This window comes from Rutilus rutilus (genome assembly GCF_951802725.1).
Source record: "Rutilus rutilus genome assembly, chromosome: 18".
Classification (NCBI taxonomy): Eukaryota; Metazoa; Chordata; class Actinopteri; order Cypriniformes; family Leuciscidae; genus Rutilus; species Rutilus rutilus.
In genome coordinates, this window is record NC_140231.1 from 10,653,552 (window position 1) to 10,665,450 (window position 11,899).

Consider the following 11,899-nt stretch of genomic DNA (forward strand, 5'->3'; position numbering starts at 1 on the left):
TAAATATGCGGTAGTGTGTGCACATATACTGTATGCGTGTGCATCTAGTTTAAAGATAAAGGGAGAAGAGAGTCCCTTATTATTGGGGAGGTTCAGGCCTGAAAGATATTCTACATAAGTACGCAAACGTCGACGACAATGCAAGCTCGCAGTCCCAGATGTTAGCATGCGGCCTTACTGTGGCGTTAACAGACCTCAGTTACTTAAAAGGATAGTTCAGACAAAAACTCGACCTTGTGTCGCTTCAAATCTGTGTGACTTTTTCTTCTGTGGAGCATAAAAGAAGATATTTTGAGAAATGTTTTATGTCCAAACAGTGGAACAAGCTGTTTGGTTACCAACATTCTTCAAAATATACAGAGCCCCTAAGGGGACATGGTGGTGACAACAAAATATATGATATGGGAGGAAAAATAATAAGTCAATGGTTTTGCGTGCACTCGCAAAACCTTTGCAAAATGTTTGCGTTCGCTCGCAAAACGCAGAGTTTCTCGGGGGAACGGAAACATTAGCGAGAGAACGCAAAAGCATTGCCAAGTAATTTTTTCTCCAATCTCATTTTTTCTTTTCTTCACCATGTCCTTTTAGGGTGTCCGTAAATAATACTATCTTTTGTGTTTGTTTTACAGAGGAAATAAAGTCATACATGCAACTACGACATGCAGATGTCGTAAATGATAGAATTTGAATTTTTGGGTGAACTATCCCTTTAAGAAGCCAAGATAATTCCCTTCACATTGCTATTTTCCAAGTAAACATGCTTAACAGGATTCAGTGTCTTACAGAGGATGATTTATGCTGATGTTGGCTATAGCGCCCCTTGAGGCTGAATTGCATTCTTCTAACACATTTTAGCGAATGAAACCGAAGCATTTGTGTTTGTGTACTTGCGTAGAGTATGGCCTTGACCTTCATTTATCGTGGATGTGATTTGGAACCTTTTAGTTCTACGCTCCAAGGGAAGGAAACTCCTAATAATTACACACTTCAAACCCTGTCAACCCCCAATATTGAAATATAATATTAATATGACCCTTGTATTTTTTTTTTTTTTTTGCTTGTTAAAAATGCTTTATCCAGGGCTTCTTTCAGAGTGATGTTACCCTTATGGACGTCTAGACACTTTTTTTTTTTTTTTACCTATAATTATTACAACCCTTCAAATCAAATTTGGATTTTGTAACTGACTTTTACACAAGGACTAGTGCAGGGACACATGGCCTTGCTCAAGGGCAGAATGGTGAGAGGTTATCTCACTAACTCAACACTGACTCAAACTGTAATCTTTGTTGTACCAGCCCACATCCTTAACTGCCAAGTTATCACCACCCACTGTCTTCCTCATACTTTGTCATATTGAAAAGCCATATCACAACATCTTGGCTTTACATTACAAATCTTTTTTCTTTTCTTTTTTTTTTTTAGTGGAAAGGCGAGCAATAAGACTAAACCAATAGTATTGTTCTGTAAATAGCTTTAATTTTGTTCTCATGTAAAATGTACTACAATAACTAACATGTATTGATTCACCACTCATGAAAAACGTGGGGTGGCGTACGTTTGGATTGGGTTTCTTGCATTTCTTTGGTGAGAGAGAAAACATGGTTTCTCAGTATGAAACCTAATAGGAAGTAAACCGCATCTTTAACAGTAACTTAGCCCCTTTTAAAACGACTTCCGTGTATTCCTGTTCACCCTCCAACCTCCTTAGTAGTGATTATTATTCTCTTTCTCCCTCAAACTACTAGGAGACTACTACTACTACTACCACCACTACTATTATTACTATTACTACTGCTGTTCTACTACAGTAATTTCTTCTTTGCCCCTGAAGCAAGGCTTAGCGACTCCTGAAAGTTCTTTTTTTAATTATTTTTTTCTATCTCTTCCTTTTTTTTTCCCGTCCGCTTCTCACACGCTGTTTTTGAAACAAGCACAAGATCTTTTGTGACATGCTATGTGCTTATGTATGTTAATAAAAGACTTTAAAATCCTTCAGAAAACTTGTGTACTTTCACGTTTTTCTGTCTGCAACCAACTGGACACAGAAATGTTTAAACAGTGTCCTATAACTTAAGACTTTGTACCTCCCTTAAACGCATACCTTGGGTCGTTGGTGACCCGGGACGTCATTCACTACCCCTCCTCATCATTCATTTTTTAAAGTTAGACATCAACCTTCATAGTATTCCTTAACCCGACCCGAGGTGTGTAACTGTGTAAATATATTTTTTTGCACAACAATAATTGAATCTTTGATGACTGAATTAAGTGCAATTAACCTTTATTCCACAAGGTGGCAATGTCTGATACACAATGATGAAGTGACGTTTCACTCATAGTTACGCAGGCAGAAAACAAAAGAATAGAAAGTATCATCAGCAACTCTTGAAATGACTCAGCGATTTACTTCAGAGGAAGTACTGAACGCAATAAAATTTTAGTGTCACTGGTGGATCTGGTGAAGAAGCTGCGAGCGATCAGAACATTGATTTTGAAGACGGTGAAAACGATAGCTTTGAGAATATGTTTGGGATCGCGTATATGAGCCAGATGCTGAATGAACTGAGGAAAAGAGCTCTGACGAGGACAGTGATGATGGTATAAAACATCTGCTCTAACTGAACCCTTCCAAGCTCCAAAAGGTAACAAAATATGCTTTATTTTATTCTTCTGTAATAGTTACTCTAATATCAAGAGAGTTCTATACTACTCCGCCAGTTAGGGATCAATCCGTGTTAGATATAGATCCGGGTTGCTTAAGACCCGAATATGTAATAATGATTGGTGAAACATTCATGATTTTAAGGTTTAATCAAATATGTTAGGCATTCACTGGCCCTGTTTGTATATCGTCTATATTTTCAGAAACGAACCGAAAATCCATTTAAAAATATATAGCAGCTGTGAATTAGTACAGCTCAGATTATTGTGTTCGCACACGCAAGCACACTTTGCACGCTACATGAACATTGCATGATACACTTTCACAGTTTGCCATTCACAGTTCAAGTGACAAGAAAGAAAATGCGCTATAGAAAATCTGGAGTGTAAATCTAGTGTGAAATAGGAACAAAATTGGGCCTAAATTGAGACTCTTGCCAGATCAAAAGAGATTTACTCAACATAAACCCTTTGGATTGATGCTCCAGAGCGTCTTGATGACGGCTTTCATTGAAAATGGCATAAACGGGGTACATTTGGTACATAATGTCTCGTATACTGTATGCTAATTTACAGTCCACTTATCATAGTGGATGTGAGAAGGCTGTGTACCAGAGCAGTGACGGTACTGCTCACTTCATCTATGCAAACAGATTCACACGGCTCTGCTACGGTCGCATAGCAACACATTGCTGGCAGAGAGAAGGTAGTTTACATCTCTGTCTTTAGCTTCGGTTGTGATGTAACTGAATATATATAAAACAGAGAGGGAAAAGCATATACAGTCATTTTAATACTCTCCCAAAAGAATAATCAAACCTTTCCCATTGATTAATTTGGGGGCTGTAGTCACGTTGAATGCCGTAACTTGCTGTAAGAGGGTGTTTTTGAAATGACATTAAGGTGCAGTAAATTTTATTGATTGTCTTTGTACAATTTTGTATTTTGGTCTGTGCAGAATATGGATATTTCCCCTGAATTGATCAATATTTGGCCATTTAAGGTTAGTTCTAGTTGTCATTTTTTCAGGACATTCTTATTTTTTATTTAAAAAAGAGAATATTTCCTCCTCAACCTTTTCAAAAGAATCCATTTGTGATCCCACCTTCATTCTGTGATTTATATAACAAGCAGCAGCGCTTGATTTCCAACATTTGACATGGGAATCGTTTTATCTTTGTAGGGATAACAAGTAATAAATATGATATTCTTTATTTAATTGCATTATTTAATTTCTGCACAGGTTATAATGAAGGAGGGAACACTGCCTCATAAACCAAGTCTTTATAATGTGGGCTGTGGGAAGTGCTTTATGCTTTTGTCATTTTCGGGCGCTCTAGTAATGGCTGCGCAATTAAAAAAAAAAAAAAAAGATGAAGCAAAGACATCACTATGATGTAGTAAAAGCATTGTGTGCCCACTTACACTGTAATTGCTTTCTCACATTTCCAAAATAGAGCTTATTTTTATCAAATGTCATTTGAAAGCATCCAGCACATGCATGAAAGCAGTGTTATACGCCGGGAAACTGACAAAGACAGCCATTAAATGGATTTGAGGTAGAATCGTTTAAGGGCACGGAAACATACATAAGAGAAATGATGGCAGTAAAAGGGAAAAATATTTGAAATCAAGCATTTTCACAATGCAGCAATCACCACATTGATTACGAAAGAATACAAACAGCCTAGCAAAAATGAATGCGGTTTGTTAAATAAATGCCGGAAATCCCACATGTGGCTGCAACAACAGCAGGAAGTACCGTGGGCAACATGGTGATGCTTGAAAATGTTGACAAATCCCGTTCGCAGGTCATTACAAACAAGGTGCTATCATCAATCTGAGGAGCACTTCAGGAGGATGGATTTAATATATATATATATTTTTTTAAAATCATTATTCATACAGAGATTCAGAATCTGTAAAAAAAGAGAATAGTACTGCTGACATGACATTAAAGGCAGTTTCTCAGTGTACCCGCATGGTAATGTATTAAAAGCTGTGAGAGACAACTTTCTCCAATGGAAACTACAGACATCTTTCCAAAAATGGCAACTCCTCAGGCAACAACTTACTTTGGAGGAACAATTTGAGAATACTTTGAAGCTTTTCCACCCCCAAAGTTCAGACTCCTTCCCGAGAAAGGAACTGGCACAGAATCCAGAAAGAGATGCCAGGTATTGTTTTCCAGTTTATGAAACAACATTTTGTACAGCTGAGCAGCATTGTGTAGCTACAATACGGAGCAACCGCTGTCATTTCGCTATGTCGCACTTCTGTGTTTTACCCTGTTTCACAAAGTCAGGGTTTGAAACGTCATTTGTATTATATCAGTGAGCCGCAGATGAGAGAGGACGTGAGGGGCGAGGTGTTGGTGGGCTACAGACAGCTCCTGGGAGCCATGGCAACAGCGTTCACATAATAGCTGCTGCTCTGCATCAGCCGAAGATGCCACGGAGAGCAAAGAGGACGAGAGAGAGAAGCGAGTGTGATGGATCTGCAAATTAACCCCTGAACAAAGCTGATTCAACCGATTCTGCCCCCAAAAGACAGCAATCGAAACGCCTCTGGCAGTTCTTCAGACCACATATGACTCAGCATTGTGAGGTCTATTTTTGTGGGCTCATACCGCTGTGCTTCGACCCAAAAGGGGAAAGGCGGTGGGCAAACCATAGTGCTGATCCAGACTGCGGAGTCCCCGCAAGCCCAAGTCTGTGTGAGTCCGGCCCTCGCGAGGCATGGTGGTGATGGCAGAGGCCTGGGGCTCGACTGGCAGGTTGTTGTGGTTGAGGTCCATGGTGGACAGGAGGTGTCCCAGCGAGTCCCAGCGTCTGGCCGAAGGTAGGCGTATGAGGGACGAGTAGCCACGTTCGGGAAACACGGTCACTGGGGCCATCTTGCTGGTCTCAGACTCTTGGTGCTCCCTGGAGGACCTGGTTGTAGGTTTGGTGTAAGTTCCTCCCCTGGGGTCCGACAGAACTTCACTGTAAGGGGGCGGTGGGTCCTCCATCAATACGGCCTCTTCGTAGCATGGAGGTTTTCCAAAGACATCTGTGTCTGCTGAGAAAAGCCAAATGGTTCAACAGGGAACAGAAAGAACACTGCAAGCTGCACCAAACATGCAAGGTTTTAGTTGCTTATAATCACTGTTGCTTCATGAGCCCAAGATATTGTGGGCCTGAAGTCAGCCCAGACATCATTAAACATACATAATCACACGATTTATCAGATTTAATTTTTTTTTTATATTTTATCAGGGTAGGGTAGAAGAACTGAAGCTTTTATCTTTTCCTCCAACGTCACCTCTCACTCTAAGATGAAATCTAGGATAGATTTTCTTTTGTGAAAAGAAGTTATAACCCGCATGAGGTCAGAGATAAGACTGTTTGCTGTTTGACTAGGCAGTGTTTTCCCCCTATCATTTGTGCTTTTACTAGAATGGAAGATGAAAGCTAACCGGAAAAGGTCATAGAGGCTAGCAGTGCTAAGAGGCAGCACTTATTAGTTATCATGTGTTCTGATATAGGTTTGCAGCAAATGGAGGCAGTGCTTCTTAAACTGCACTTTAAACCCAAATTGTTGAGAATGTTTTTTTTTCCTTTTCATTTTCTCAAGACAATGTGAGTGGTGCTTGCCCATCCAAGGAGTGGTTGCAAGGGGATTGCTAGGGTGTTCTGGGTGGCTGTAAAAGTCTAAAAGCTGGAATACATTACATGATTTTTGCCCCTATTTGCAGTTTAGACAAGTCAGAGCCAGTCTGCATATTTTTGTATGTTAAAGTTAAAAGATTTAGCAGAAAATCACGTAGTATGATGGACATGGACTGTGATATTATTATTTTTTGCTTCAGACTATGAATCCGTCCTGTCGGAGGAGATCAAACATATTTGATATTTTAAAGGGTCAGTTCACCCAAAAATTATGTAATTAATTACTCACGCTCATGTCGTTCCAAACCCGTAAGACATTCATTCATCTTTGGAACTCAAATGAAAATAATGAAGTCTGAGAGCTATCTGTTCCTCCATTGACAGTCTACGCAACTACCATTTTCAAGCCCCAGAAAGGTAGTAAAGACATCTTAGTAAAGACAAAGTAATCCATGTTACCATGTTATTTACAAAATATGAATCCCCAACCCACGTTCATATAACAACGTCCACTCTCACACTTACATATAATTAGATAGAGTAAAGGTGCGTATTTGGCGTGCTGTCCGGGGGAGGGCTCCAGGAGTACTCCTCCCGTGGTAGGAATAGTTAGAACAAAAAGTGTGGAGAAGGGGTGGTGGAGGGATGCTGATAAACTGTCAACGAACAGAGGTAGTTTTATAGTCTTATAGTTAATTGGATTGATTAACTGAATGCTCTCCACTCGTGTTAATTATGTTAATTATCTGAACATGCTCCTCTTGAACTTTGTTAATAAAACATCATGCATTGTGGTGCTCTCGTGAACGCTCGTTGGAGATAAACATTTTCCAAATAAAGTGGTAAATTATGTTTTTTTTTGTGTGCAAAAAGAATTCATAAAATTGAGGTTAAACCACTTGGGTCACATGGATTACTTTTATGATGTCTTTACTACCTTTCTGGGGCTTGAAAGTGGTAGTTGCGTAGCTGTCAATGGAGAGACAGAAAGCTCTCAGATTTCATTAAAAATTATACAATTTTAATAGTTGTGTATTGTATTCCAGCCTTAGGTCTCAATCATATTCTGATACCTAGATATGGCCATCCATCTATCCATTCTTCAAACAGCTTGTCCTATGAAGGGCCGCAAGTAGATATGGCCAGTCCAGGCTAGCTGAATGATTTAAAATAACATTCATGTCTATGTATTTACTAAAGAAAAAGTTGTGTTTGTCTTAGCAAGCACCATTAAATAGTTCATATGGTAGGTCAATTCCGGACACCCTATAGTTTCAGGTCTGCTCACAACATCATCTAAAACTGTATTTTTCTTCAATTCATCTAGCAGAATTTAGTATTGAACTGTAGAAGAGGTCCGTTATGAAGGGGTCAGGCACATGTCAATGATTATACACCCCCACCCCTCTTAACACTGTCCCTGCTGGTGAAGCTATTCAAGGACAGTGTTACGGCAGAGAAGTCATTTGATGGTGACTCTAGCTTGAAACTTATACTTCTCATTAAATACAGTCTTTGGGGAAAGTTTACTTGATTAAAATCTTTTTCTTTTTTTTTATTCAAAGACCATTTTCTCATTTGGTGCTCAATGCTTCACAGGGGACATGATGAGTCTGTTGTTGTAAAGTGATACAAAGTCCCTTTAAAGAGCAGAATTCTTTCCGTCTCTTACTCTTTTATGAGCTGACTTATTACTCAGGCCCTGTTTCAATGTGTGGTCATCCATCCTGTGTGTTTGGCACAGGTTTAAAGGGACATTCTTTGCCCATGGCTGGGGATCCACCATCTCTGGCAGCCAAAGCACATGATTATCCCGGCTCTAGCTGCTGCTAGCTCAGTGCTGTACTCGTCTGCCTACACAACACCCCCACAAGACTCACTGTTACCATGTCATACATGAAAGAATGCATCTCGTGCTGCCAACACTGTGTGAGGAGTCAAGGTTTTCAGTTGTACAGCCCTTAGGAGATGGACAATCTTTGTTGATTGGTAAACAGTGTTAAAACACAACATGCTTAATGTATTAATAAAAGGTAATAAAGGAGTAGCGTCCTCTGCTTGGTTATTGGATTATGCAGATTGCTATTTGAAAGATGATACTTCTAATTAGAAATGGTAAGATCATCAAGACAATTACTGCCACTGTCTTGACAACCCTGCTGAAAAATCCAGCATAATATTTTTCATCATTTCATGTCTGTTCAGGCTGGTTTATGATGATATAGTGCTGGTCTAGCAGGTGGACCAGTATAATCATGCTGTTCTCAAGGAAAACGGAGCTGGTGTAGCCACCAGCATTCCGGCTTCCCATGCTGGTTTCAGCATGCAAAACATGCCTTGTGCAATGCTGTGTTTTTCAGCAGGGAAGTTTAAAAAGTTGTTTGGTTTGAAAGTTGTGAAGGTATTGTGTACTTGAAATGCTTCAAAGTCTAGCTTATATAGCATTAGTGTTGAAGTAGAAGTCTATAGTCATTTTATAGGAAATGTCTGATTAGTAAGAGACAGAGCACTAAGTCAGGCTAAAGGACTGTGCTGAGTTTAGTGGATGTAGTTTAGAACATCTAGGAGGGGTAAGAGTCAGAAAGGTGAAGGGTGTTTAACATACCTGTAACCTCGAAACTTGTTCAAGTCAATAAAATTACATAATATATTCTCATAGATTAATAACTAAGAGATATTAAACATTAGAAGGAAAGGGTGAAAGAACGATCTGAAAATTGTCCAAGGTCACATTAAATTATATGAAGTGGTATTTGCAACTAACCAGATAGCTGGAGAAGGACATTTCGAAACATTTCGTCATTTCAAAGGTCTAGTCCTTTTTTGAGTTTTATTTTGCTAATATTCTGCTAAGAGTTGTTAAAAGACTTGGGGCCCTATTTTAACGATCTGAAACGCAAGTGTCAAAGCGCAAAGCGCAAGTAACTTTGTGGGCGGGTCTCGGCGCTGTTGCTATTTTCCCGGCGGGATAAATGACTCTTGCGCCGGGCGCAAATCTAAAAGGGGTTGGTCTGAAGTAGCTTCATTATTCATAGGTGTGGTTTGGGCGTAACGTGAAATAAACCAATCAGAGCATCATCTCACATTCCCTTTAAGAGCAGACGCACTTTTTCCTTGGCGTATTGCTATTATAACGGCGGATTTGCCAGGCGCGCGCCAAGAGCGGTTCACAGCCGAGGAGACCAACGCTCTCGTCACGGCCGTAAAAGAGAGAGAAGTGACATTGGGGATGGGAGAAACACACCCAAATTAGCTTCGGTTAAACAGGCATATAATAATGTGGGTAAATGTGTAAGCTAGATGTATGCTTTCATAATAAATTATTATATTTATAATAAATTGTCTATCTATCTATCTATCTATCTATCTATCTATCTATCTATCGTTCGTTTGTAATAATATGATTTGCAAAAATGAAAACTGCTGCTTCTGTGTAGATTAGAGAATCACAGTGTATGAGCGTTGTGCACTCTATACATTATGGTCAAGCATGCGCCCTTAAAATAGCATAATGAACAACGCGCAACGCGCCACTGACTTTAGACTAGGTTTTTTCTGGCCAGTGGCGCAATTGTTTTATGGAACAGTAAAATAGCACCAGGGAACGTTTGCGCCGGAACACGCCTCCTTTTTTGCGCTGAACCGCCCAGGGAGCGCAAGTTAATTCCCTAGTTTAGCGACGTGCTTCTGTGGAGGGAAAAGCGCGCTTTGCGCGGGTGCAAAATAGGAATGAAACATGCGTCGGTGTACAAAGTCAATTGCGCTGGGTGCAAGATAGGGCCCTTGGTCTAAAAGTCTCAAATTTTGATTTCAATGGGATTTTTAAGTCACGGCTCTTTGTAAAGCAGGGGTGTCAAGCTCAGTTCCTGGAGGGCCACAGCCTTGCAGAGTTTAGCTTCAACCCTAATTAAACACACCTGATCAGCTAATCATTTCCTTCAGGCTTATTTGAAAACTGCAGGTGTGTGTGTGTTGAAGCAGGGTTGAAACAAAACTCTGTAGGGCTGTGGCCCTCCAGGAACTGAGTTTGACACCTGTGTTGTAAAGAAACGATTAGGCCTATCTTCCAAAAATGTGGGTGGGTGGATGAATGTTGAAGCTTCTACATGCCTCCTCAATCAAAATAGTCCCCATAGCCTTGATTGCAGACAAAACGGCATTGGATGATTGAGCTTGTTTGAACATCCTACCTTCAGAGACAGTCCAGTTTGCTTGAGGGAGAGTGTGTGTAACAGGCAGCTGTGGAGACATCATTTGAAGTGGAAGGCAGAACTGAGGGGGTTCTCTAGGAGGGTATCCTCCTCCGGTGCAGTCCAGAGGCTCCATCTCCAGCGCCCGCAGGCACTGTTCCCTCAGTCTCTCTTCACGCCGCTGCTTCAGCTTGCGCTGGGCGAAGCTGCAAAAGCAGCAAAGCATGACAATGAGAGCCCAGATCAGCCAGAAGCCGGCAAAGCATGCCAAAAATGTATAGGTCCCCTGCGACATCACCATGATGATCACCTTGATAAGGTTTGTGCCCTCCAGAATCCAGTGGGAAGATTTAAAGTCTTAAGGAGAGTTGAGTCGTAGAGTTCACGCACCAAGTCTCAAAGCACACGAACAGACCATAGCTATCATATTTCTATGAATCCTGTTGTTTAAAACCATTACGAGTCTATCCAAGTGTTTGCTGAGCTCATTTTTTCAAAGTTAACCGACGGAGAGGTTTCCCACTGACCGGAGGTCAAAGAAAGTGACCTGATTTCACTTGAAGCACATTCCACGAAAACGCAAGATGTCCGATATATTGCAAAAGAGAAACTGTTAGGGCACGTTCCGAAGGTCCTCCAGGGGCCCTTTCCCAAGAAGAAATGAATATCTGCAGATGCTCTTTTCCTGACAGCTGGTGCAATGAGGGAATGCTAACGTCTCACAGTGCCTGGGTCTCCTCCTGTGTTGTGATCCTCCGCTGAGCAGATCAGGGCTCTTTAGATCTCCAGAGGACACCAGCAGTCACGCTGCTCAACAAAGGGAAAGAACATAGAAGGGGGCAACCGTCATAAGTTATGAACTTGTCATATTTTCAAAACACAGACCCTTAATATTTCACACACAATGGCCCATTTCATAATTAACCTCAGCTGTTCAAGCACAACTCACACAATGACTTTAGGGGGTAAGTATCAATTTCATACATTGAGAGAGTGGTAGTACACATAGTTTTCCAGAAAGATTGTAAAGAAATGGTGTCAACAGAGTAAGTTTTCATTCATTAATGTATTTTGAACATTAATGATGGCTTTCAACATGGCACCCCTTCAGCTGTAATGACAGCTCTCGACTGCCGACAAATAAAAAATGCCATTTTATAACTAAGATTGAGACAACTTATGTAACCAGTTCTGAGATGATCTAGTAAAAGCTTTATTTCCTACACACATTCAAATCTCTGTCCGAGATCTTGCTGACCTTGAGGAAGCAGAATAATTCTTTGTCCTGTGTCATTATCACTGATGGCATGATGTTCCCATCTGAATGTGGTCATCCATTTCCGATTGCTTATACACACTGCCTTAAAAACGATTTCAGCAATGTCATTTTCTGGA

General features: G+C 40.5%; 2 protein-coding genes across 12 annotated transcripts in view; one reads left to right on the forward strand and one right to left on the reverse strand.

The window, feature by feature from the left end:
- Positions 1-1,999, forward strand: part of dbn1 (drebrin 1) — an 85,793-nt gene extending 83,794 nt beyond the window's left edge. For all 10 annotated transcript variants that reach the window (XM_084387250.1, XM_084387253.1, XM_084387254.1 and 7 more), the window contains one exon: positions 1-1,999. This exon is cut by the window's left edge and continues 865 nt beyond it. The gene's annotated coding sequence lies outside the window, so the exon portion shown is untranslated.
- A 3,163-nt stretch (positions 2,000-5,162) lies between these two features.
- prr7 (proline rich 7 (synaptic)) lies at positions 5,163-10,942 on the reverse strand. 2 transcript variants are annotated; one of them, XM_084387263.1, is made up of 2 exons: positions 10,505-10,942; positions 5,163-5,721 (listed from the first exon to the last, which is right to left on the reverse strand). In XM_084387263.1, the coding sequence occupies exons 1-2, from the start codon at positions 10,803-10,805 to the stop codon at positions 5,288-5,290; spliced, it is 735 nt and encodes a 244-aa protein (XP_084243389.1). In that variant the 5' UTR covers positions 10,806-10,942; the 3' UTR covers positions 5,163-5,287. The 2 variants fall into 2 exon arrangements, with proteins under 2 accessions (XP_084243389.1, XP_084243388.1); XM_084387262.1 differs by having other exon boundaries at positions 5,163-5,724.
- Positions 10,943-11,899: the final 957 nt, after the last annotated feature.